At 41.7% G+C, this 24396-nt stretch overlaps 4 protein-coding genes across 9 annotated transcripts in view; 1 reads left to right on the plus strand and 3 right to left on the minus strand.

Moving 5' to 3' along the window:
* LOC148415511 (extracellular calcium-sensing receptor-like) overlaps window positions 1-24396 on the plus strand; it is a 49101-nt gene that overhangs the window by 17539 nt on the left and 7166 nt on the right. For 3 of the 6 annotated variants that reach the window (XM_088427737.1, XM_088427739.1, XM_088427741.1), the window contains exons 5-9: window positions 3428-3630; window positions 3700-3857; window positions 7894-8012; window positions 20560-20631; window positions 24119-24392. In XM_088427737.1, the coding sequence (XP_088283863.1) occupies window positions 24130-24392 (263 nt within the window). In that variant the 5' untranslated portion in view covers window positions 3428-3630; window positions 3700-3857; window positions 7894-8012; window positions 20560-20631; window positions 24119-24129. Of the gene's footprint in view, window positions 1-2821; window positions 3631-3699; window positions 3858-7893; window positions 8013-20559; window positions 20632-24118; window positions 24393-24396 lie in introns of those variants that run through there. The other 3 variants (XM_088427742.1, XM_088427738.1, XM_088427743.1) reach the window with 3 other exon arrangements.
* Window positions 943-4265, minus strand: LOC148415515 (extracellular calcium-sensing receptor-like). Its single transcript, XM_088427777.1, has 6 exons — window positions 4063-4265; window positions 3715-3987; window positions 2836-3634; window positions 2541-2771; window positions 2334-2457; window positions 943-1853 (listed from the first exon to the last, which is right to left on the minus strand). The coding sequence occupies exons 1-6, from the start codon at window positions 4263-4265 to the stop codon at window positions 943-945; spliced, it is 2541 nt and encodes an 846-aa protein (XP_088283903.1).
* On the minus strand, window positions 10157-13389 carry LOC148415516 (extracellular calcium-sensing receptor-like). Its single transcript, XM_088427453.1, has 5 exons — window positions 13135-13389; window positions 12083-12895; window positions 11544-11771; window positions 11346-11469; window positions 10157-11067 (listed from the first exon to the last, which is right to left on the minus strand). Exons 1-5 carry the CDS (start codon window positions 13387-13389, stop codon window positions 10157-10159), a joined length of 2331 nt encoding a protein of 776 aa, XP_088283579.1.
* On the minus strand, window positions 14546-18846 carry LOC148415517 (extracellular calcium-sensing receptor-like). The gene is made up of 5 exons (XM_088427745.1): window positions 18574-18846; window positions 16840-17625; window positions 15903-16124; window positions 15714-15837; window positions 14546-15459 (listed from the first exon to the last, which is right to left on the minus strand). The coding sequence occupies exons 1-5, from the start codon at window positions 18829-18831 to the stop codon at window positions 14546-14548; spliced, it is 2304 nt and encodes a 767-aa protein (XP_088283871.1). The 5' UTR covers window positions 18832-18846.

The raw sequence follows: 24396 nt of genomic DNA on the forward strand, positions 1-24396 counted from the left end.
GTGTTCCTGAAATGTTGAGGTGCTGATTATCTCGTCGTTAAACACCGGAAAAATGCCCCCAATCATTATGTCCCCTCTCTGTAAGAGACTGGGCATGTTGAACCTGCCAAACAGATCGCAGCCACTCGTTGTGTCGATGTGCAAAGTAGACAAGAGAAACGATAGGATGGCTCCGCACAGCATGTTTGCTCTGCATAATTTAAGAGAGACGAGGACCCGGCTATTATATGATGCAAATGAACCTGTTCTCTTAATAAACAATGGAAATAATCCCCATAAGGGTGCACCCAGGCGAAGAATACACAGAAGAACAAGAGTGGAAACACTCTAAAAACAAGATCAAAAATAATCCAGATTAGGTTGAAGGGGCTGATTCATTTGGGGGGGTTATACTGTATATTGAAACAAAAAAGTTGGCTCATATGAATAAATCCAAAACTAATTTTCAGTTCAGCCTATTTCCTCATTTAGCCCCAAAACAAGAACGTTTTGAACATGAATAAAATAAATAACCAGGGAAAAAACTCAGCCATTGGGTTGGTTCGTAGTCCATTCCTTTTGACTTTATAGGAATGAGCAACCTATGAAACCACCCCAAATTTAGACTATTTTTAGTTAAAACAACCTTTTGGGTACAATAAACAACCCAAAGAAGCTGTGTCGTTCTCTTTTTGACACAACTGTTTTCAAAGTGTATGACTGAAGATAAGCAGTTTATTGATTTTATAATTTTAATGTTGATATATAAGCTATGTTTTCAGTGTTGCTTGTACAAACAGTATGTATAACAGAAGCTTCTGGCAGCATACGTGGAGCCTGAACAACTGTGACATGGGTTGGATGTTATATTTTTAATGAAAACGTGGACCCAGTGTCTTTAGATTAATTTATTCATTGAATGAATACAGTAAACAGTCCAAGTATCTGAATTAGGGGACACATTTATAGGGTTCTTGGTGGTATTTTTCCCATGAGATGTTTTCTGGTGTTTCTCTCCGGCCTAAAGATGATAATGTAGCATTTGGGAACAAATATGCAAACCAGCAATCCAAAACTGGAGGCCAGAATGGCAAAAATCTCCACGGCAACTGTGAACTTTCCAGGCGAACTCACATAGGCCGGGATGAAGGTGATCCACACCGCACAGAATATCAGCATGCTGAAAGTGATCAGCTTGGCTTCATTGAAACTGTCTGGCAGCTTCCTAGCCAGAAAAGCCAGAATAAAACACAAGAGGGCGAGAAATCCGATGTAACCCAACACACCCCAGAACCCAATTGCTGAACCCAGTGCGCATTCGAGGATTATTTTCTCCTTGTAGTAGCTCAGATTCCTGGCAGGGAATGGTGGATTTGTACACAACCAAATGATACAGAACAGAACCTGAACCAGAGTTAGAGCCAGAACACTGAGCCTCTGCTGGACATGTCCAAACAGTTTAATATTTTTGCCGGGGAATGTGGCTCGGAAAGCCATCAGCACCACGACCGTTTTGCCCAGAATGCAGGAGATGCAGAGCACAAAGGTGATGCCGAAGGCCGTGTGGCGCAGCATGCAGGACCACTCGGTCGGCCGACCAATGAAGGTCAGGGAGCACAGGAAGCAAAGCTTTAGGGAGATGAGCAACAGGAAGCTCAGCTCTGAGTTGTTGGCTTTGACGATGGGAGTCTCTTTGTGTGTCAGAAATATGAGGAATGTCAGAAAAGCCAAGAACACACCAACGCAGCTTAATGCGGTCAAAAGCGCACCCATAATCTCTTTATGAGAAAGATACTCGGTTGGTTTTGGAAGGCAGCGATCTTTCTTGTCATTGGGCCAGAATTCCGGTGGACACGCCAAACAGTCCGCGGAATCTAGAAACATAAAGACACAATGATTTAAATATTGTATTTTCCACAACGTACGGCACATCGTATTATGAGGCGCGGTCTCGATTATGGGATCTGCTTAACCCATACTGTATCATAGGCCAGACTGCTATAAAAGGCGCATGCAAACATGTGATATGTATTGTCTTCTAATTGGTTTATCATTGGCGGCATACCTACTGTATGTATTACATATTGTTCTCTGATTGTTTTATTGCTACTAGCGTACGTACTGTGTGTGTTCCTTCCCTTATGACCCTGTGTCTGCTAGAAATGGTCTTGGACAGTCAGTTAACACAATAACATTTTTACAGATTTTCAGACTCAGTGCACACACACGATGCGCCAGATTGTAGGACTCATTGTTGATTTTTGAGAAAATTAAAAGCTTTTATTTGTGCCTTATGACATGGAAAGTATGGTATGCTCCAGTGCACAGAACAGATTCCACTTTGAGTCCCCCACCTGTCTGATTACTTATGGTTCCCTCAGGGCATTCAAAGCAGTCAAAACAACACACGGGTTTGTTCTTGTTGGTGGCCTTACGGGTCCCAGGAGGGCACGGTTCCGTGCACACAGACCGTGGCACCTGGAAAGGGAAAAACAAAGCGGGAATATTAAAATTGTTATCCAGTCACACCCATTTACAAAATTGACACTTTATTATTTTACCTTTGTGTTTTGTCCTCCCCAAACTATTTTAGCATCTTCTTTCAGCTTAAGTTTTCTCCCCTCGGGAAATGACGTGTCATAGCGGCCAATGTTGACGATCTCGACCGAGCCGTCATCTCGCATGTGCCAATTGACTAAGTCGTACTGGGCCCCGGAGTCACCATTTTTATCAAAGAATACCTTGGCCCCATTCTGAGTGGTGAAATTTGCGTATTTCATGTGTTCCAACACCTAAAAAGGCATTTCAGCACATTAATACACAAAAGGAGACAGATACTGTGTGTTTTATATTCACCATCCTTGGCTGGACCTCACTCTTGTTTACACAGGTCTTGCCTGTTGTTGGATTGGCGCCATTTTCACACTGCAACAATGCGTGAAGTGCATGTGCAACCAAGTACACAGCTTTGTACACATTATTCTCAGCCCTGAAGTGGCTCACATCAGTGTAGTCACTAGAGACGGTTTTCAGGTCCTCACCCCCGGTGCACAGGGTGGATGTGTTGGAAGGAGAGAAGCTGCAGTCAAAGAACTTCTCCCAGAAAGCCTTGATTATACCACTGTGAGGCTCGTCGGACGGTTTCCAGTCCAGTAGGAACTCACCCAGGCCGGGAATAGATGCCTCTGGTAGTGCAAAACCTATCGCCCCTTGGAGTATGTTCTGCCTCTCCACAGACGCCAGGTCCGGTTGTGTGATCCACGCCTCACTGCCGACCCATTGCTTGCCGCTAATGTTGTAACTGGACATTTTGGATAAGAAGGATTTGGTGTAAGATAAGGACATGAACAGCAGGACCACTTTGGATGACGATTCCCTTAGCATCTCCACAATGGCTTCCTGTTTTTTTGTTGAGGTTTTTGAGTAAACTAGATGATATTCTACACAGATGTGCTCCTTTCTTGCTTCGGCAATGAATTCAGCTGTGCCCTTCTCGGCATACAAGGATGAAGAATAGATGATCCCCACCCAGCGCCAGTCAAAATACTTGATGAGCTGCACCAGGCCCAGCACCTGGAAGCGATCACTCGGTACCGTTCTGAAGAAGGTTGGGTAGAGTTTCTTATCCGACAAACAAGCACAAGTTGAAAGGTGACTGATCTTCAAGTGAAACAAAGAAACACTCATTACTTCCCTCATCCTTTTTTCTTTCCTGTTCAGGGGCGTGAAAGGCACCTCACCTGTGGAATCGACAACGGGCTCAGAAGGAGATTGATATCTTCGCTGACGCCGGAGGACGAGTGACCGAGGAGTGCTTGGATTCGGCCACTGCACGTCGACTCTTCCTGGCTCACGGCTTCCACGGCCGCCCGTATCAGGTTCTCGCTCCCGCAGCCGTTGTAGATCCGATAGCCCAGACGGATTCCAGGCAGGAGTTGCGCATTCCTGTTGATCTCCTCCACAGTAAACATCACAGTGCGGACAAATTTCAGCTCTCTGTCATTCCACCTGCAATCAATTTCAAGCGTTAAACACATGGATTTAAGACAGAGCATACAACATACAACTTACATCTTCACTCACTTTTTGCAGTATGAATGTGGGACCGCCTCGTAGTTATTATCGTTGAGCGTTCGAGTGCTCGTAAGGGAGAATATCCCTCCAATCAGAAGATCTCCTTCCTTGGAAAACTCCAGGAAGCCTGTCTGCCCAATTGCTTTGCACGTTTGGTTCTCTGCTTTGGTTGTTGCAAGGAAGTTTATGACAGTTAGGATGAACCACCCCATTTTCTGCCACCCTCCTCTTCCCTGATGCAACATTGACCCAGGCAGCTGACCTTTATAGAGACGACAGCAGCCAATGTGCGCTTGCTAACAATTCCCAAATGAATATGGCACGGTTTTCATTGATTGGCTTTTTTTAAATGATGCTCAAACAAGTTCAAGTGGACCTGTGGGGCTGAGAAGTGAAAATATGTTGGGGGTTTTTTCTGGAAAAACTGCATCTACATTCACTTTTGTTTTTGCAACTTGTATTAAAGCAAGCTTGGAATAGCTTGGAAAAACTATTTGTTATGTGATCAGCCATAATGCTAGCGGAAGGTGGAGATGTGACGTAACATCATTGAGAGCCTGTCTTTCCTACCAGTGTTCCCCATTCAATGTGTGGCATTTAATTAATCAGATTCTGAAAAAATCTGAGTCAGTTTCACAATTTTTCCGTTACTGCTGATGGAATAGTGAATTTTTTTGTCAGTATTGACTGGAAAATTGTGAGACCGACCCAAATTTTTCAGTATATGACAAAGAAAACTCTTGCATTAAACGGGAGCGAATGGATGGCGAGTGTCATGTTTTCGTTCCCTGCTAGCAATGTCGTCTCAACAAATACTTTCCCTCGAGCTAATATAACCTTGCTTTAATACAAAAAAAAAAAAATCATATTTGGCTGCAATCTTTCTTGATAAAAACAAGTTAAATTTTTCTTTCTGAGCACCCCAGGTGTCCTATATCCAAATTTGAGTGTAATAAACTGCATTATTTCTTGGTCTAACCAGTGTGACTCTAGTCTTAATTGCATTCAACTAGTATGTGTGCCAAGGGAATGTAACTCAAGTCCCCTATATAATAACCTAGTGCCAATCAGGACTAATCTAACAGGGGTTATGAAAACATCACAGAAAAAAAAGTTAGTTCATAGCTTTTTAATGAGACACTAAGACAGAACGTTTAAATCTTTTATTTTTTTTTCTAGCCATTCTAAGATCATGCTAAGCGCAATTCATATTCGTAAACATAAGGATGTAGAAAAAGCACCATCTTTAGGTTGCTAGAAGCATTTACACCTATTTCATCTTTTTGTTGATCACAGCACTGGTATGTAGACTCAAAATATTTTAGACTTACAAACGTATCCTGGATAAATATTTGATGAATAGAATAAATAAATTGTAAGGATTATATGTCTAGGTTGTGATATATTTTTGCAAAGTGACATTGTGTTAGTCACCATTGTCTTGATTTGATTGACCTTAAAAGGATAGCTTTCATATTTAGCCATTTTCAGTGGTAAAAAGTAATATTTGGTCTATAATTAATTATTTTTCATGTACAATGAATACCTTTAGAATGACATTTTGCCTGTTGCTGTGCTGTGATTGGTGGTTGCCTGAGGCAGTGAGCCTTGGGCACAAACAATATAATTTTTAGTCACCAGCAAGGGGTAAGTATGTTTCTATGGGTGTTAATTGTAGATTTAAATAATTTAGTCTTCAAATTAATCATAGACAAAATCCTAACTTTTTAAAGCTGAAAATGGCTAAATAAGTTTAGTATCGCTTTAATAACCAACACATACTTTGTTGGTACACTTGAGCTGTGCACGCATGTCACCAGCTGCACATGCAGGAGGATGCTTATGGGAGTCAACTGGGTCCAGATGCAAACCAGCAACATGGGAAGTGATGTGCGGTCCAAGGCAGGCCAAAATTGCAATATTGACCCAATAAATGCATCTTCAAACCAATGCAGGTTACACTTTGTTAGAAAATGAAGGCAGAGAGCCGAGCAGAGAACCAGCACAGTGAGCGGAAGCGTGCGACGTCGCTGCAGAGCGGGTGGGAACCGCCTCGTGGCACAATGAGCGGCTCTGCAGGAAATGAGCAGAAATGAACTTTTGTCCAGAGAATACTTAAGGCAGGCGGCCAAGGTGATCCAGGACCACTGCGAGGATGGACGGACGCTGACTGATGGCGGAAAGCGGCACAGTTTGAAAGAAAACAAAGTGGCAACGGTGGTGTAGCCAACTGGGATCGCTGACATTTTCATTCTGTTAATGTGAACCCACACCAACAAGACGGCCGCCAAAAACACTTTCCCGACCCATCTGCTGGTATCGGCGGGAAGCCAAGCTAACTTTCTGGCGGGGAGGAGAGTGATGGTGCCTGGGGAGGAAAAATGAACACATTTAACAGGATCTTTAGAAGCATTTTGCCTTTCTATTCCCATCTGCTTATTACCTGCTTTTCGGAGAATGGAACCTTTTGGAGAGTGTGTTGTTAAAGTTAGCGATGGGATCTGCATTCAGGAGAAAAGGGACTTCAGGATGATGCAGGGAAAATGGCAGCTGCCACAATTTATGAAAACGGAGTCGCCTTCGATCAGATAGAACCAGATCACTAATATCAATAAAATAGAATTGAGCACATGCAGTGAAATTCTTCAACCGCGATAATCACTTTAATGTGTGTGAATGCTGAGAGTCCAAATGAAAACTTTTTGAAATAATATCTGTACGTAGTATGGAATTCTATCCAATGACTTTTATTTTTTTAGTCCATATTTTTTTTTAGTCCTAGTGCGCTCAATAGAGGACATCCTAACCTTTGCAATCATGTCTTGGGTTTTGGATAGGATGCATTTAAATGTGTTTTCTTGTCGAGACAAAATGGAGACAAATGTGGTTGCAAATGAATAGGCTGGATCTGAGTGTATTAAACGAGGTGAACTTTTTGAAGATGCAATTGTTTGAATCCATCGAAAAATGAAGCAGTTGGAAGAGGAGGAACAGCAGAATAATAAAAAATTGTAATGTCAAAAAAAATGTAGCAAGTCCAGGAGAAAAAAAAATAAAATCTTAATTTTTGCGGATATTTTAAACGGTGAAAATCTTGAATTTTGCAAAGAGGGAAATAGATAATAAGCCCAATCTAGAGTTGTAGCTTTTTCATTTGTTCGGAAAATGTTGTTTTAAAAAAAATGGTCACAAAAATTTGTTATCAAAAATGTTAAATTACTGAAAAAAAAGAAGGTTTTTTGCATTTATTTTAATGGTGAAAATATGGAAATTCTTTGATGTGATGTTCTGGCAGGATGAAAATCCTTCCCAAGTTTAATTGAGTGAACAGAATGTTTGAGTTTCAAATTGGAACAATGTAAATACGTACCATCGAAACATTTTCGGAATGAGAAAAAACCAAGCAAACTTGTGAATTTTTGGAAGTCAAAGGTAGAACGATGGGAATCTAGCGAAAATTTGGGAGAAAAAAAATTAAGATGAAATACAGACAAAGATAATGAAGAAGAATATGCAGACGCAATGTTTTTAACTGTATAAGTAAAAAAAAATACGTATCAAAGTAGAATTTTTTGAACAACCAAGAAGTCTTTTTTTAAAAATCCTAAACCGGATTGCTGAAAAACTACACAGACAAAATCAACCAAAATCTTGAAAAACATATCAAACATTACTTATGTAAAGCACATGTGTCAAAAACAGGAGGATTAAACACAAACAGAAGCAGAATATCGTAACTTCTCCTTGGAAATCTCTTACTCACATGCATCCTCGACAGGAGATCTTTGACCTGACACTGCTGGAAGCATATGAATCTGAAACATTTTTTCTTGCTTGCAGGAGCTTCTTCTTGATCTTTGCGCATCAGAGGCCGACCATGATGTGATTCATCCAAAGTAGAATCTCTCCCCGAGAAGATCCCATGTGGGACCGAACTCTTCGGATGAGATCTTAAACAGGTGAGGAGGGGTGAAAGCTGGAGGTCATATGCTACTTTGAAGACCAAATAGACAACAGATTCAAGAGTTTTTATTGCCGTATGCATAGTGATACCACACAATGAGATTCTCATTCTGTTTACTTCCCTGGGCAGACTATTCCATAATCGAGTAAATAATAAGATAGGCGGTAAAACAAAAAAAATACTCACCCGTCACATGTTAGCTTAGCTTGTTCTCTATGAAGGACATGAGGCGATGGGGTTGAGCCCTCAGTGTGGACATGGCGACAGAGCTGAGAACAGCAGCCAGGTGACACCTTCCAAGTCAGCAGTGCCAAAAAGACCAACGTCACTGATGTCATCTCAGACTTTCGTCTTTGGCGCAGTCAGCCTCCTTCCGAGGGGGGGGCTGACTTTTTATACCATTCTGTTTGCCACTCAAGAGTAGGAGGCAACCTTGATGGCCATTCTCAAAGCATCAAGTTTGAGGATATCACGTGACAGCGTCATTCCTAAGGTGCTCCTCTTATGATTGATTTGGTAATCATGATGAGCATGCAGTCTAAACCCACTGCTTTACTGTTTTAGGGGATATTTAAGCAGTGCTATTTGCATTTATCAGGGATTAACAGGTTAATTTGTTCAATCCATAAACCATTATTATGATTATTATTATTATTATTCATTTTTTTAAGAGCCCAGGTATTAAATCTTAGGTATTTAACATTTTTTTTTTCAAATTTTTGTCAAGTGTTTGGTGGTTTAGTATCTTGAGCACTTCAAGTAATCAATTTGAGTACTTTAACCCTTCTAGTATTATAAACAATTAATGTAGTACTTTGGCACCTTAAAGTAATTGATTACTTTAGTAAATCCACCACTTAACTTTTTGGGAGTCCTAGGAGATATTGACACTGTGCTATTTGTGATTATTAGGTATTAACTGATGAACCCCATACCAAATTTAAGTTTTGTTGCGCCAAAACCATCATTTAAAACTTATTTAGAATTTATTTTTACCCGAGTTAGGAAGGTTTAACTTTACCCGAAGCTGCATTTTTTGAGGTTGGTGAAGCAAAAATAATGAAGTTCAGGCCCAGTCCTCTTGAATGTTAGTATGGAGAAGTAATATAAATATTGCAACGCTAATTGCTACACTCTTATTTCCCATTCATTTTACATATCATGTGATAACCACTATTGCACATCTTTTTGGGCTCTTTGTTTTTCCCCAGAAAGCTTGACTTGTCCTTTTTTTTGTCATCTAATTTTTACCCATGTTGCTCCATTAATTCAGTACACAAGTGTTTTTTTCAATAGAGGAAAATTTTAAGCATCTCTGCCTAGCCATTTATAAGGTAGCTTATCAAGTGAACAAGCAAGGTCAGGCTAACGTTTTTTGCTAGCTTGCAAAAATATAGCATTTTTCAATGTAACAGGCCTGTAAGTCTTATCGGTGGGGGTGGGGGGTGGGAGGTTGGCACGGAAAGAATGGAGACATCCAAGCAAACTCTTAATTGGAACAAAGCAGACAAGCGTGTTGTGTTTAGGGTGTTAATGATGAACATAGTCTTTTGTTTTTCGCCGCAGGCAACATGCCACCTGTTGTTTCATGTTGTGGAAGGATGACTACATTGTTTCGTCTCTTGTCTCTTGCCTTTCGTTCTCTCCCCATAGGCCGGCACCTAGGGGTAAAAAAGATTCCGTACACAACAGATGATGACATATTTCTTCCCGTTGGTCTCCTTCTTTTTCCGTGTTTTTCTAATATGTACAAGATGTCCAATTGCATCATTGTTTACTTGAACTTGAGAAAAGCTATCAAGGGATTCTGGGTTGGATATACAGGCCTCGGCCTTATTGAGACAGTGCTAAAAAAAACAAAACAGGAAATTGATTCTGGTGACTGAATTTATTTTGAATAGTAGAATAAATGGCATGCATTCAATATTTATGCTGGTAAAAAAAAGTTAAAAAAAAAAGGGATATTAAACCCGAGCATTCAAGAACCGACCATTACATTCGGATACACAAAAACTCAACATTTTAAGCCTTGTGCTGTATTTTGTCCAATCCTTTGATGTTTACTTCATTTCACACCATTGAAAGAAGACACTCGGGAGCTGAAATTTCACCCAGATGCTGACAAGGGTTAAGTATTTATTATTTATCATTATTTGACTTTCCCATAATGTGTTTCTTAGTGTTCTTTTCCGGCCTAAACAATATGATGAAGCATTTGGGCATAAAGATACAAAAGAGCAATCCGTAACTAGATGCCAAAATTGCAAAAATCTCCACAGCCACGGTGAACTTGCCCGGCGAGCTGATATAAGCAGGTATGAAGGCCACCCAAACGGCACAGAACGTCAACATGCTGAAAGTGATCAACTTGGCTTCGTTGAAATTATCAGGTAGCTTTCGGGCTAAAAAAGCAATGATGAAGCACAAAGCGGCCAGGACTCCGATGTAGCCCAGCACAGCCCAGAATCCCAGAGCGGAGCCCAGTTGACACTCTAAGATGATTCTATCCTGATAGAGGATCATATTCATGAACGGAAAAGGAGGACTGATGCTCAGCCATAGAATGCAAATGAGAACCTGGATGAAAGTGATCGCCACCACGCAGAGCCTCTGCTGCGTGGGTCCGAACCACTTCATGAGATTACTTCCTGGGAGTGAGGCTTTGAAAGCCATCAAAACCAGTATGGTCTTCCCCAGAACGCAGGAGATGCAAAGTACGAAGGTGATGCCGAAGGCCGTGTGTCTCAGCATGCAGGACCACCGGGTGGGCCGACCGATGAAGGTCAGAGAGCACAGGAAACACAAGGTTAAGGAGAAGAGAAGCAGGAAGCTCAGCTCCGAGTTGTTGGCGCGTACCAGCGGCGTTTCTTTGTGGCAGTAAAAGACGATCGTCGTCAGTGTGGTCAGGAAGACTCCGAGCAAAGAGAAGAAGGCTAGAAGGGTTCCCAGGGTTTCTCCGTAGGTCAGGAACTCGATCTCCTTTGGGATGCAAGCATCTCTGCGCTCATTGGACCAGAAATCCTGAGGGCATCTCATGCACTGTATAGAATCTGGACACAGAAGAGTGTCTGAAGTGATGTCAACATATTTTTTTTTTTACATGGTTGATCAAACTGTCATGATGTCATATGTTTGACAGTGGTTTTTAAGGTTATACAGCATTTTTTGAGTGCAAAATATAACAACATTTTTCTACCTTTTCAGCACTATATTAATCACAAGTCAACCCCAACATTTGATTTACCAAAAAATAGTTCAATATTCCTCCAGTCTTAGTTTGACATTTTTGATTCATGTTGTGCCCTTCTGTCATATGTGGTTGAATTACCTGTTGTGTTACTGATCTCTCCTGCGGGACACATGATGCAATCATAACAACACACCGGACGTCCTTTTTGGAGGACCTTGCGACTTCCCGGAAAACAGCTCTCACTGCACACTGAAACGGGCACCTGTCACACAAACACATGATTCCTATCATTCAGACAGCGTACGCAAGTTACGTCTCCGAAACAACCAGCTTTACCTCGGATCGTCCGTTTCCCCACACCACTGGAACGTCACTCATAATGAACTGATGACTTCCCGCCAGGGAGGCGTCATAAATGCCCACCGTCACTCCTTCCATGGTGCCCGTGTTTGTTATCTGCAAGTTGACCAGTTCGTATCTGGCCGGCGAGTCGCCGTTACTATCAAAGTATACCCTCTCCCCTTCTGGAGTAGTGAAGTTCACCACGCTGAGATATTCCAGGACCTGGTGAAAGGTACAACATGCTAAATATTTAACTCGTTCACTGCCAGCCAGGTAAAACTGGATCTATAACGTTTATTGTCGTCAATGGTACTGAAAGAGTTAGTGAGTATTATCCAAGGGGTCCATAAAGTATCTTTACAATTAAACAGTTTATTATAAAGACAGTTGTTGAAACATTTCCCGGAGCTATGGCGTTTATAAATTCATTGAAAAAAAGCACTTATTAGTATATTTATTGATATATTGTGATATATTAGTATAAATAAACATAAGAGGCAGATGCTTGCATTTATGACTTGGCCACTCCTCACCTGCCATGGCTCAATTTGTGCAGGATCGGCACAACTCCCATTGGAAAAGGGACCTCTCCCTTCTTGACACTTGAGTAAGGCATCAAGAGCGTGCGCCACCGAGTAGACGGACTTGTAGACATTGTTGGTAAACCTCAGCTCGGACACGTCTGTAAACGGTAACTCTACGTCTCGTAAGCTCTCGAGGCCGCTGCAGGGCTTTCGTCTTCCCGGCGCGGTTGCGTTCAGGGAGCAGTCGAACACGTCCTCCCAGAGGTCTCGCACAAAGCGGCTGTGAGGGAACTGCGAGGGGCGAAGTCCCCTCAGGTGCTCCTCCAGCCCGGGGATCCGAGCCCTGCCGACGGTGAAGCCCAACGAGCCCACGAGGACGTTGTACCCCTCGCTGTCGGTCAGGGAGTGAGCGGTGATCCAGGCGTCGCTACCCACCCACTGCAGACCTGTAACGTTCTGCTCGTACAGCGCCTTTGCCAGCAACTTAATTTCTCTGTGAGACATAAAGGCCAGAATCACTTTGGAAGAAGCGCTCTGGATTTTGGATGTTATCCTCTGCAAATCCGCAGGTGGACCAGAGGATGAGAAGGCGTCCGAATACTCGATGCACACGCCGTATTCCCGTGCAGCTTGGATGAACGCAGCCATGCCGTTGAGGCCATACTCGTTCTCTACGGCTATGGCTCCCATCCAGGTCCAGCCCAAGTGCTTGACCAGCTTTGCCAGAGCTCGGCTCTGGTAGTAGTCACTGGGAATGGTTCTGAAAAAGCTTGGATATTCGTTTCTGTTGCTGAGACAGGCACAAGTGGCAAAATGGCTGACCTGTAATCACAAGGACAACATTATAGAGATGGTTGCATCTCAAGATAACATGCTTTTTTGAATGTATCTAAACCAGTGGTCTTTAATCCTCGTCCTTGAGAGTCGGTGTCCTGGATGTTTTGTATTTTTCCCCTGCTGCAACACACCTGGTTCAAAGGATAAAACATTTGACGCATTTAAATCAGGATACCGACCCTCGAGGACCGGGATGGAAGACCCCAGATCCGAATAGTTCTTACCACTGGAACATGGAAACGTCCAACCACTGGTGCAAACGCAATGGTCGGTCTGGATCCTGAATGTCCCAGAATGGCGAGCACCGTCTCAATTTTTGTGCAGTTTTCATCTCCGACTTCTTCCACGTGGCCACTTACCAATGCCAGTGCGGCTCTTAGTATGTCCATGGTCCCACAGTTGTCATAGATCTTGTAACCCATCTTGACGCCAGGGAGCATGTCAGGGTTTGCATTGATCTCATTAATGGCAAATATCATCACTTGAGCAAATTTAAATTCCCTGAAATTGAAACTGAGATGGCAAAGGATGCAAATCACTAGTGTCAAATACAAACAATTGATGCGGTAAGAGACAAAAATATTTGAAGCTAACAGTATCGAACAGTACATACTTTTTACATCTTCGCATCTCTGGAATCACTTGAAATGTATCAACCGCATAATCCTGCCCTGTGCGGAATGAAAAAATGCCTCCAATGACAACATCCCCGTCCTGCGCCAGCTCAGGCGGGAACGGTGGCCCTTGAATGCGACACACACACTCCACCCTCATCTCTATGAGCAGCACCAAGATCAGCAAGCTCAAAACTGACATAGTTTCGCTTTGCAGATCAGGCCAGCTGGTCCTGCTCGCACACAACGTGGCTTTATACACCAAGGAGGGCCAAGTTGTCATGGTTCAGCTCAGACCTCAGGAGACGCGAAGAAACCAAACAAATCCAAATGTGTTGTCAGTGGAAACAGTGATTTTATTTCAACAAAGTATGAGGAGTTTAAATTGGATCTCACCATAAAGTTGGGATGCGCTTTTAGATTAAATTAGTCCACATTGACTCTTTTGTGTGAACATGAACTCTCTCTCTCTCCCCTTTGCAAAATTGTTTCCTACAAAATATTCTTCTATCAATTTAGATTCGTTTGCCAGTTTGTTACTTATTTGTATTTATTTATTAAATCCATTTTGAAATTATAAATCAACTCATTTAATCCCAAAGACGAATTTATACGTCTTTAAAAAGTCCACACATCAAATCTCAGGTACTTATTTACGGTACGTTTTTTTCAAAAATGAAGATACATGAGTGTCTCAAATTACCTCACGTGGAATGAGTTAAGAATCGGAGGCCTAGCAACTTCTGACTGATTAAGATGTAACCAGTGATTCCAGTGACGTGCAGTCAAATTCATGGGGAGGAACTGACATCATCAGTCAGATTTACACACATCAAATGAGCCCTCCTGAGCAGTTTGTTCACCATTTTATTGGCAGCAATGAACTGATTTTTCTTAAAATCTGATATCTGCATTCTTTAAGCATACAACATGTATCGCATAAGCAACCGCGCATCACTGATTGATTCTATTAGCAGTTTTTTGCACAGTATAAGACCCTGAACTGTGTTCTGATCCAGTTTCAAAAAGATTTTACTAGCCCTTTACTTCTGACACTCTTCTTTGTATTCTTCTCGGGTCGCATCAGTATAATGTAGCATTTTGGAATAAATATGCAAATGAGCAGTCCAAAACTGGAGGCAAGTATTGCAAATATCTCCACAGCAACACTGAACTTGCCCGGAGAGCTGACATAAGCTGGGATGAAAGTGATCCATACCGCGGAAAATATTAACATGCTGAACGTAATCATTTTGGCTTCGTTAAAGTTATCAGGAAGCTTGCGGGCTAGAAAGGCCAGAGCGAAACAAAGCATGGCCAAGATTCCTACGTAGCCAAGCACCGCCCAAAAACCCGCAGCTGAACCCACAGCACACTCCAAGATGATTTTATCCTTAAACTCCTTGAGATTTTTGAAAGGAAACGGCGGCGCCATTATAAGCCAGAGGACACAAATGACCACCTGGACAAGGGTGAAAGCCAGGACGCTGAGTCTTTGCTGGACAGGCCCAAACCACTTCATGACATGACCGTCAGGAAGAGTGGACCTGAACGCCATAAGCACCACCGCAGTTTTCCCCAGTACGCACGAGATGCAGAGCACAAAAGTGATGCCGAACGCGGTGTGTCGTAGCATGCAGGACCACTGGGTGGGCTGGCCGATGAAGGTCACGGAACATAGGAAGCACAACGCTAAAGACAGGAGGAGCAGGAAGCTCAGCTCTGAGTTGTTGGCCTTGACGATGGGAGTTTTCCTGTACTTGAAGAAAACACAAGCCACGATGGCGGTCAAGCAGGAGCCCAATAAAGATGTGACGGTGAGGAGAGCTCCCATGACCTCTTGGTACGACAGGAACTCTGTTTCCTTCCTCGTGCAGGCATCTCTCCTCTCATTTGACCAGAACTCAGGGTGGCATCGCGAGCACGTGGCAGAATCTGAAAATGTAGGACAACATTCATGAAGGCCTCTTGCACTGCATACGCAACGTTATACTGAGGGCAGAAACTAGCTACCAAGCATTTAATTCATGATAGAGACGGCGCGAAACCAAGCACTCTCCAATAAATTACCAGCGCAGTTAAGTCATTTATTTAGCGTCCCGAAATGGCAATTGAATATGGCTCTTACTCTTATTAGATCGGAAGTGATATAGAACCTATCCCAGGTGACTTGAACCTGTCTGTCCTACCTGTGATGTTGCTGAATTCGCCCTCAGCACACCTCACGCAGTCATAACAACAGACGGGCTTTCCTTTCTGCAGAACCTTACGTGTCCCTGGGAGACATTTCTCACTGCAGGCCGACACAGGAACCTGAGCGATAAAAACAAATTTTGCCACATTTTGCAGTCAACCCTGGAAATCAGAGTCTAGCTCACCTGCTCAGAGTTCTCTGCCCAAACCAGAGATCTATTATGCAGATTCAGCTGTTTGTCCACAGATGCGTCATAGAAACCAACTGTGACAAATTCGACCGTCCCATTTTCGGACGGTTGCCAATTTATTATTTCGTACTTAGCTGCTGGATCTCCGTTTTCATTGAAGTAAACCTCATCTCCTTCTTTGGTTTTGAAACGAATCCTCTTTATGCGGTCTAAAATCTAAGGTGAAATAAACAATGATGGTTAGCTGTCACTGTGATGTAAAAAGAAAAATAACCAGAAAATGGAAATTCAGGTCCCAAAAGTGAAATTCCTGCCATAGTTTGCTTTTAGAACCCATCTGGTGTGATGCCAGGGGACGCGCATATGACACAGAGGAACAGGCTTTGTTTTTTTCCCGTGTGAGATGCAATTGCACATCTATGGCACCAGGTGGTGCAGTGGCACTCTTATTGTAAAAGTGTGTTATAGACTTGTGGAATTGTAAAAGTTATTCACTTTTTAAAATGATGGCAACAACAATAATCTTCAAATTCATGTATATGCAAATCACAATAGTCATTGTGATATAGAAAAAAAATCAGCACGTCTCATACCTTCTTTTTTTTGATTGAAATGTTTAGTATATTGGTGCTCCTTTGTTTATGTTCCAGAGCAATTTACATTGAAATTGTATTGATTTCATATTTTTTTTTCCAGCATCAAATGATTCATTTGGTTAAAAAGGTTTCAAGTTTAAATAAGGATTGGCATTATTATTTTGATTTTTTTTTTTTTATTTCAAGTCCTTTGTTGCAGTTTAAGTTGTTTTTTTTTTTCAGTTTCAGAGTAACCTGTAACTTACGTATACAAAAACCGGCAGTATATGACAGTATATTTACTTTCTGCAATGAGATTTCCTATTTGTGAAAACAACACTTTTATTTGTACTTACTGCGTAGGGCTCTAGCTTGACCCCGGTATCGCACGTAGCGCTACAGCCAAGCATATGGTGAAGCGCATGGGCCACAGCATACACAGCTTTGTAGACATTGTTAAAGATAGGCATCAGCGACATATCGGTGAAGCTGTTTTGCACGCCGCTGAGGTCTTCAAAGCCGCTGCACTTCCCGGCTGCCGACTTTGTTTGCTGAAGCTGACAGTCGAATAATTCCTCCCAGAATTGCCTGAACGTATCATCGCCGGATGAATTCAGGTGTTTGACATCCAAGATAAACTCCCTCATGCCACCAACGTGTGTTTTAGGGATAGACAGGCCGAGGGCTCCGTTCAGAATACGCGATCGATCCAGAATTGCTGTTTGGGAATCGACGATCCAACCCTCTGTGCCAACCCACTGATAACCAGTCAGATTGTGATGAGACAGCTGGTGTATTAAAACATCCATGTCCATATGGGAGAGAAAAGTTACAATCACTTTGGAAGTGGAAGCCTTGATAATATCAATGATTTTTTCGATTTTGTCCGGTGGATCCGTCCGAAAGAAAGATACCGAGTATTCCAGACAGATACCGAGCCGTCTGGCAGTCTTTGCGAACGTGGCCATCCCGTTATTGCCGTAGTCATCATTGGTTCTGATGGCCCCCACCCACGTCCAGCCAAAGTGCTTGACGAGTTGGGCCAGAGCTCTACTCTGGTGATAGTCACTGGGGATCGTTCTGAGGAACGACGGGTATTTGACTTTGTCACTGAGACAAGCGCAAGTGGCAAAGTGGCTGATCTGAAGGAAAAGAAAAGGGCATTACTGAGAATGTTTCCTTTAACGCTCGTGCGGTATTTTGATCATTTCTAGCTCATTTTTGCCCCGCGTCATTCTCACAATACTTTAGCTAAGCGATGGCACACTCCTGGTAGTGTGATACCTAAGTGATCTTGCCATTTTGAACTTTGACATGTGTAAAGGAAAATAAGTAGTCAGCATACCTGCTGTTTAGCGACCACGAGTTTTGTTTGAACAAAGAACCTTTGACTTAACATGCATAAGAAGTCTTAGAATGAGACGACCTTGACAGATACATTGTTTTTTTTGCCTCCTGCCTTGTAGTTCCTCCTTCCATAGCAAAGTCTCTAACAGTCCTCGAGACTACTCCGTTAAGACTTGTCTTTGAAGCTTCAAATACAAATAAACCCAAAAAGACAATTTATTTTCCCGACTATTGTACTGATCTTTCCTAAATCATACTAATACTTTCCTAATCCCTACCTTGAGTACTCAAAGCGCTTCACACTAACTAGTCATTTACCTACTGATGACACAGCATCAGGAGCAACCGGGAGTTGAGTGTCTTGCTCAAGGACCCTTCCACATGGTCTTGACGGTCGGGGGAATCGAACCCACAGCCTCTCAGCTGGGAAACGACCACTCTACCACCAAGCCATGCCGCCCATCAAATCATATCTACAACGGTTGACACAATGGAGGTGAACTCTGTTAGGACTTGTCTTTGAAGCTTCAAATATAAAGGAACCCAAAAAGACAATTTGTTTTCCAGGCTATTGTACTGATCTTGCTTAAATCCTATCCGCCACAGTTGTCACCATCGTGCTTTCTTTCAATTCTTTCGCTTTGATATCAATCGTCTTTGATGTAAAGATCAATGAATTGGATAAAATACTGCACAAGGGTTAAGGTGGAAATTACACCGCGCCTTGCTCCGATTCTACCCACCAGCGGGATGCGGAAAGGTCCGACGGTGGTCGCTATAGCCATGCAAGGAGAGGAAGATGTCTCTCCCACGATGGCCTGCACTTGTGCCGGTCTGGGGCAAACCTCCTCCAAAGGACCGTCTCCATCCCCATTGGCCAAAGCTAGTGCGACCCTCACCCCTCTAGCGATGGAGCCACAAGAATCATAAATTTTGTACCCCAGAGAGAGACCAGGCAACAAGTCGGAGCTGTTATTGATCTCTTCGATGGCAAACACCATCGCCTGGGCGAACTGGAAGCCCCTGAAATTCAAACTTGAGCGCAGATAGTTGAACGAATCAGCATTTTAAGGAATAGAATCGAATCTTCTCGGAGGTTTACCTGGTGCATTGCAATGGCCGCGGCTTCTTCACATAGTGATCCTTTGGGTTTTTCCAGCTGCTGTGAAAGGAGAAGATTCCTCCTAACATGATGTCTCCATGCTTGAAGAACTGAGGTTTTTCAGGTTCCCCTCTGCGCCTACAGATGGGCTGCTCGGCCCAAGAGAAAGAGCCTACCAAGAAGACTTGGAGAAGAACCAAAGCCTGTTCTGCCCACCTGTTGGAGTGCACCATGGTGTCTGAGTATGACGATAAACTGCAGAGCAACATGTCCTACAGACCATTCAAGCGGAGCAAAGATCACACTGGTTTTTATATGCTCCTGAGGTGACCCGAAAGGAGTGGCAAGAGGAGGGAGGTTCGTTTTTGCTTTTTTGTTCCAAAATACTGATTCATGGCCATGACCCCTCAAAGTATCTTGTCAGGCTGACATTGTCTGATTTTTTTTCTAGTTATGAAAAGTCAAAATTTGATCTTGGTTTTTCTTTCTGGGCTTGCTGGCCAGATACTTGGCTGGTACCAAAAATGAAATTGCTTTCCCACTGTAGCCTGGACAGAATCTCGGTTTGAGCTTTCTCTAGCACAGTGACATCAAAACTACAGCCTGAGGGCTTGAATATCTTTGAAAAAAATAAATAATCTGGGATTTAAATGTCTGGTTTTGTAAAAACAACATCAAAATATGTCTTCAAGAGTGAAGGAGTTTAAAACTTTCTTTTTCCTCACTTGCTGTCGACATCAAACATGCTCAAGGCAAACAATCACAGCTCATCTGTTGTCTGGGATTGGTCATGTGACTTAAGCAAGCCGAGCTGTGATTGGTTGTAACCTGAGCCTTGAGCACAAGTGATGTCATTTTCAGTGGAACGTGACAAGCAAAATGTGTTTTTAAAGGTATTATTTGTATATGAAAAATAATGTATTTATTATATTGTATTATATTATTATAATACCCATAGACAAAAATATTATATCATACCACAGTATATTGGTATGTATTAAAATATTCTACTGTTATACTCTAGACAAAATATTGAATTGTATCATATTTCATATCAATCAATCAATTTATTGAAAGTGCAAAATAACATCACAGAAACTTCACAGAAATATATTATTTTATATTATATTATTGTAATTAGATTACATTTTTTGCTTATGAATAAAATATTAACTTTTAAGAGCTGAAAATGGCTAAATAAGTCTCGTGTCTTAGATTGTTTTTTATCTATGCTCACACAAAATACATACATTACTTTTCCAAATTACAGTGCGTATCTGTATAAAATCTGAATTTTTGTATGTCGGAGAAAGGTATACAATATTATACTTTATTCCAGATCCATCACCCATAAAGTGGAACATTATACCGGCACGTTTACATACATTTTCCCTTTAATTTCTCATCATTGTCTCGATAATTTGAACGAATTCTGCGTTTGGATAAGAGGATTAAAGTTCCTCTTTTGACAGGTGGTCAAAATAAACACTTTCACACACACTTCATCTTTAATTTGTGACTTATTGTTTTTTTTTTTCCCCACAGGTGGGGATGTTAAACAATTAGCCGTCGTGCCTCTAAGGGCCACGTTGAATTCACAAAAGAGGATGTTTGTGTGTTCAAACAGCTCCGCACTCTCTCTCAAGGATCGGCCACGTGGGATGCGGCGCCTCGGGCTTGACCTTGACCGACACCCGAGGTAGGCAAACACACCACATACTAACAAGGTCAAAAGTCCCTCAGGAATTTTGTGTCCCTTACCTTCTGTCGCTACTTGCTGTTGAAAATGTTGCGACGTGACCTCCCAGAAGAGTCTCATGATGTTTTGCTAACCTAAAGCATGAGTATCCCTTGTAGTTGACCTTGATGTTGAACAAATCGGATTGATTTGACCTTGTCCGATCCGCATCCTTTTCAACGGTTGCTCTTGGAACATCTTTAAACTGCAGGAGCATAATTTCCTTATCTGTACAAGTACACTTTTCGGCCGGATTTCGTGCTAAATTAATGTGTCGATTATAAATTGTGACATTTTTTTTTTTGGTTTTTATTTAATTTTTTCAAATGGAAAAAAAAAAAAATGGACACAAGTGCATGTCCACAAACACATGCGAAAGACTGTTCTGCCATCTCCTGGCTTTGTAATGCAATAACAGCTCTGAGCTGCTAAAAAATATATAACTGGTGGTCTTTAAAAAAAACATCAAAGATTTTACTGAAAAAAAAAAAAAAAAAAAAAATATATATATATATATATATATATATATATATATATATATATATGTGTGTGTGTGTATATAGAAAAAATGAAGTCTTGTGAAACACTTTTGATGTTTTTTGCTTCTATTGATGACACCCTAGTGCAAGAGAAATGACTGTAAAGATATATTTATATATGCAGTATATAAAAGCAAATAGGAACTCATAACCACATATACACAGTAGTAGCAGTACTAAGTTTTTTTTTTTTAATGAAGTATATGGAAGTAATGAATACCTAATTAAATATGTAACCTAAAAACACTCACAAATGCATTAACAAGCAAAGTTTTTTACTGTATTGAAGACGTATCTTACATTTGGTTGGATTTATTGATTAAAGAAATGAGCTCTTTTTCAGATCTAAGTTTCACTGTTTGAGTTGAATGTTTGAAATATATTTCTGGTCAAACCTTGTAATTTTCTGCTACTTTTCCCATATGGCGTTTGTGTGTTTGAAGTTTGTTATAAGGGAGTTATAAACATTGCGAAGTGAACTGAATTGCGGTGGAAATTTGAACAATTCAAATTTCAAATGCACCTATTGAACCCCGCAGCTTTATGGAGCTCAATTAAAAAGTAAACTAATGCATGAAGCTGAATATAGATATGAAAAGGCTGATAATTGGTGACCCTGAGAGCACTTTAGGAACAGACACATACAGCGGGTTCCCCTTCAAAACGAATGAGACGAGACTGAAAAAGGCTGAAAAGAGGCTAACGAACCCGCAGATGAGAGGATCGTTAAAACGAGGAAGCAGACAGGAACCTGATTGGCTGACATAATTGGAGCGTTTGAGGACAATGAAGCAGACAAGAGGAGAAACTAAAATTTTAGGCAAATCATTGCTTTTATTGAGCTGGCAATTTTTAGGCCTTATTTTGATGATTTTTTTTTTTTTTAAATCAAAGTGATGAAATGATGTTATTGAAAAGCAAGTCTGCCAATTAACCTGTTTTGAACTTGTCGGGCTCTCCTTCAATTAAATCTGAAGTCAATTATTCCCGTGCTGCACCTGATGGGCATGTGTCTCTCCCGCGCAATCCACAAGGCAGCCGTAAACTGGAAACCCTAGCTTGTCTTTGCTTGCCCAACAGCCCGCTGGGAATCGAGCCAGCAGACAGTGGAGGGAACGCGCTTTCTCCAAAGAGACACAATAACACATTTAAGTGCTTCCCAAGTGTGTGTTGTGATCCGCTCGGACATCTTATTACCGCTGACTGGCTGGTTGAAATGAAAAACATCACCAGGCATCCCACAGCTGATGCCTTCAAACTTTTACCGTGAATCCCCATGCATTGGCCGCACCCGGGTTGACCCGCCATTAATTTTAGGGTCAAAATCTAGTCATTTCTATGTATGGGAAGCACCAAAAGCTTTTAAATTTTGAACACCTAAAACCAACCACATACGCTAGGATTTTACAGTCCGAATACTTTTAAGAATGTTCTTAATTTTTTTTTTAAATGGACTTACCCGACCTGGTTGACTTTTTATCCCCCCCAGCCCTATATTTGGTGATTTTTAATGCCGTGAAGGGAACAGTACATTTTTCTTTGAAAATTAGGAGCAAATGATGGAATATGAGGCAAGTTGTATTTAAGTTGTATTCGAGCGACTCCTTTGCAAAATGTGTGCTCTTATTTTGTTAGTTTGATATGAGATGCACATTGTCATTAGTGACATGATTTTCGGGCAGATGAACCAGTTATAAAACACAATGGTACATAATCTATCTTCGATGGTAAAATATGAATAAAATAAGCCAATGCCACTACAAATGTCGCTGGTTAACTCATTGAATGCCAGGGATGTATTTTCACGTTTTTTAAGTCTCATTTAAATACTTAAAAATCGAGGCTTTAATGTCCAGACTCTTAAAACAAACATGAAAATACGTCCCTGGCAATGAATGTGTTAGCAAACCAGATATTTTTTGCACAGTTAAGAGGCAACCTCATCGAAAAACAGGAGAACATTTACACTGTACAGCCATGAATTTGAACAGCTGCAAGAATTACGTGGGGCAGTAAAAGACACAATTCATGTTTAATGCTATCACGACTCATGCTCAAATAAAACACAATTACTGCATGTCTCCAATGCAAAGACTCAATGATATTTTTCATGTTATCATACAGTGCGCACATCTCAAACTTTAGCATATAAATTACCCTGGAACTTTCCTTTTTTCAATCAAAACATCCCTCCTGGCAATACTACTTTCATACATCCTCTCTTGCATGTATCACATAGTGGCCATGCAGTATTCATTGCATAGGAAAATGTGAGCAGAGGCAGTATAAAAATGTAATGCACAGTACGCATATATATATATATATATATATATATATATATATATATATATATATATATATATATATATATATATATATATATATATATATATATATATATGTCAAATGGGTTTTCATCGTAATTTACCAGCACTGAGGGGGTCTATTATTTTTATTTTTTTCCTCCCGTTTTGCCATCAAGGTCTCGGTGGCCTTTTCCATTTTGCTTCCACTCATAGCATGGAGACAAGCGTGTATGTGTGCGCGCGGCATATGTACGTGTATGCATCCGTCCGTCTCTCCCTATCACTAAAGGTTGACTTAGGCCCGCTCAGGCATGACATGGAGACATGACAGCGCTTAATTTGGGCCGAAGCGCATCCGTGTTATGGTTGTTATTTCCTCGGAAGCCATCTCTCCTTTTCCATTGATTTGCTGGCTCGGGGGAAATCAATTCAATTTGCCAACAACGCTTTGTGACAAGGGGCAGATCCAGCTTACGTTTAAGGCTATAAAGGCTTGTGGCTTGTCTGCGGGAGGCTTACCACGTTGAAATGAAGCATTGTGTAAGGTGTCCGCTCGTGAGGATTTCTGCTAGAACGAAATAATTTTCTTGACTTGTTTGAAAGGGGAAGAAAACATGTGTCAGGTCTGGAGTAAACCCTGGAGGTGGCGTCTGAGGAAAGAAGCGCTATTCTGGAGCATCCTCTGGGTGGCGATGTTTCTCCACAAATCACTTCAAGAGCAGAGCCAACGCTGTGACGTCATCCCAGGTTCTATCAGCCTGCCTGTGCTGGGGAAAAAGGGGGACGTCGTCTTGGGGGGGCTCTTCTCCCTTCACGATATGGTGCTGGAGCCCAGGCTGACCTTCACCTCCAAGCCCCCGCCCACGCAATGCACCAGGTAA

This window comes from Hippichthys cyanospilos, chromosome 11 (genome assembly GCF_059441005.1).
Source record: "Hippichthys cyanospilos isolate Australia breed blue-spotted pipefish chromosome 11, RoL_Hcya_1.0, whole genome shotgun sequence".
Lineage (NCBI taxonomy): Eukaryota > Metazoa > Chordata > Actinopteri > Syngnathiformes > Syngnathidae > Hippichthys > Hippichthys cyanospilos.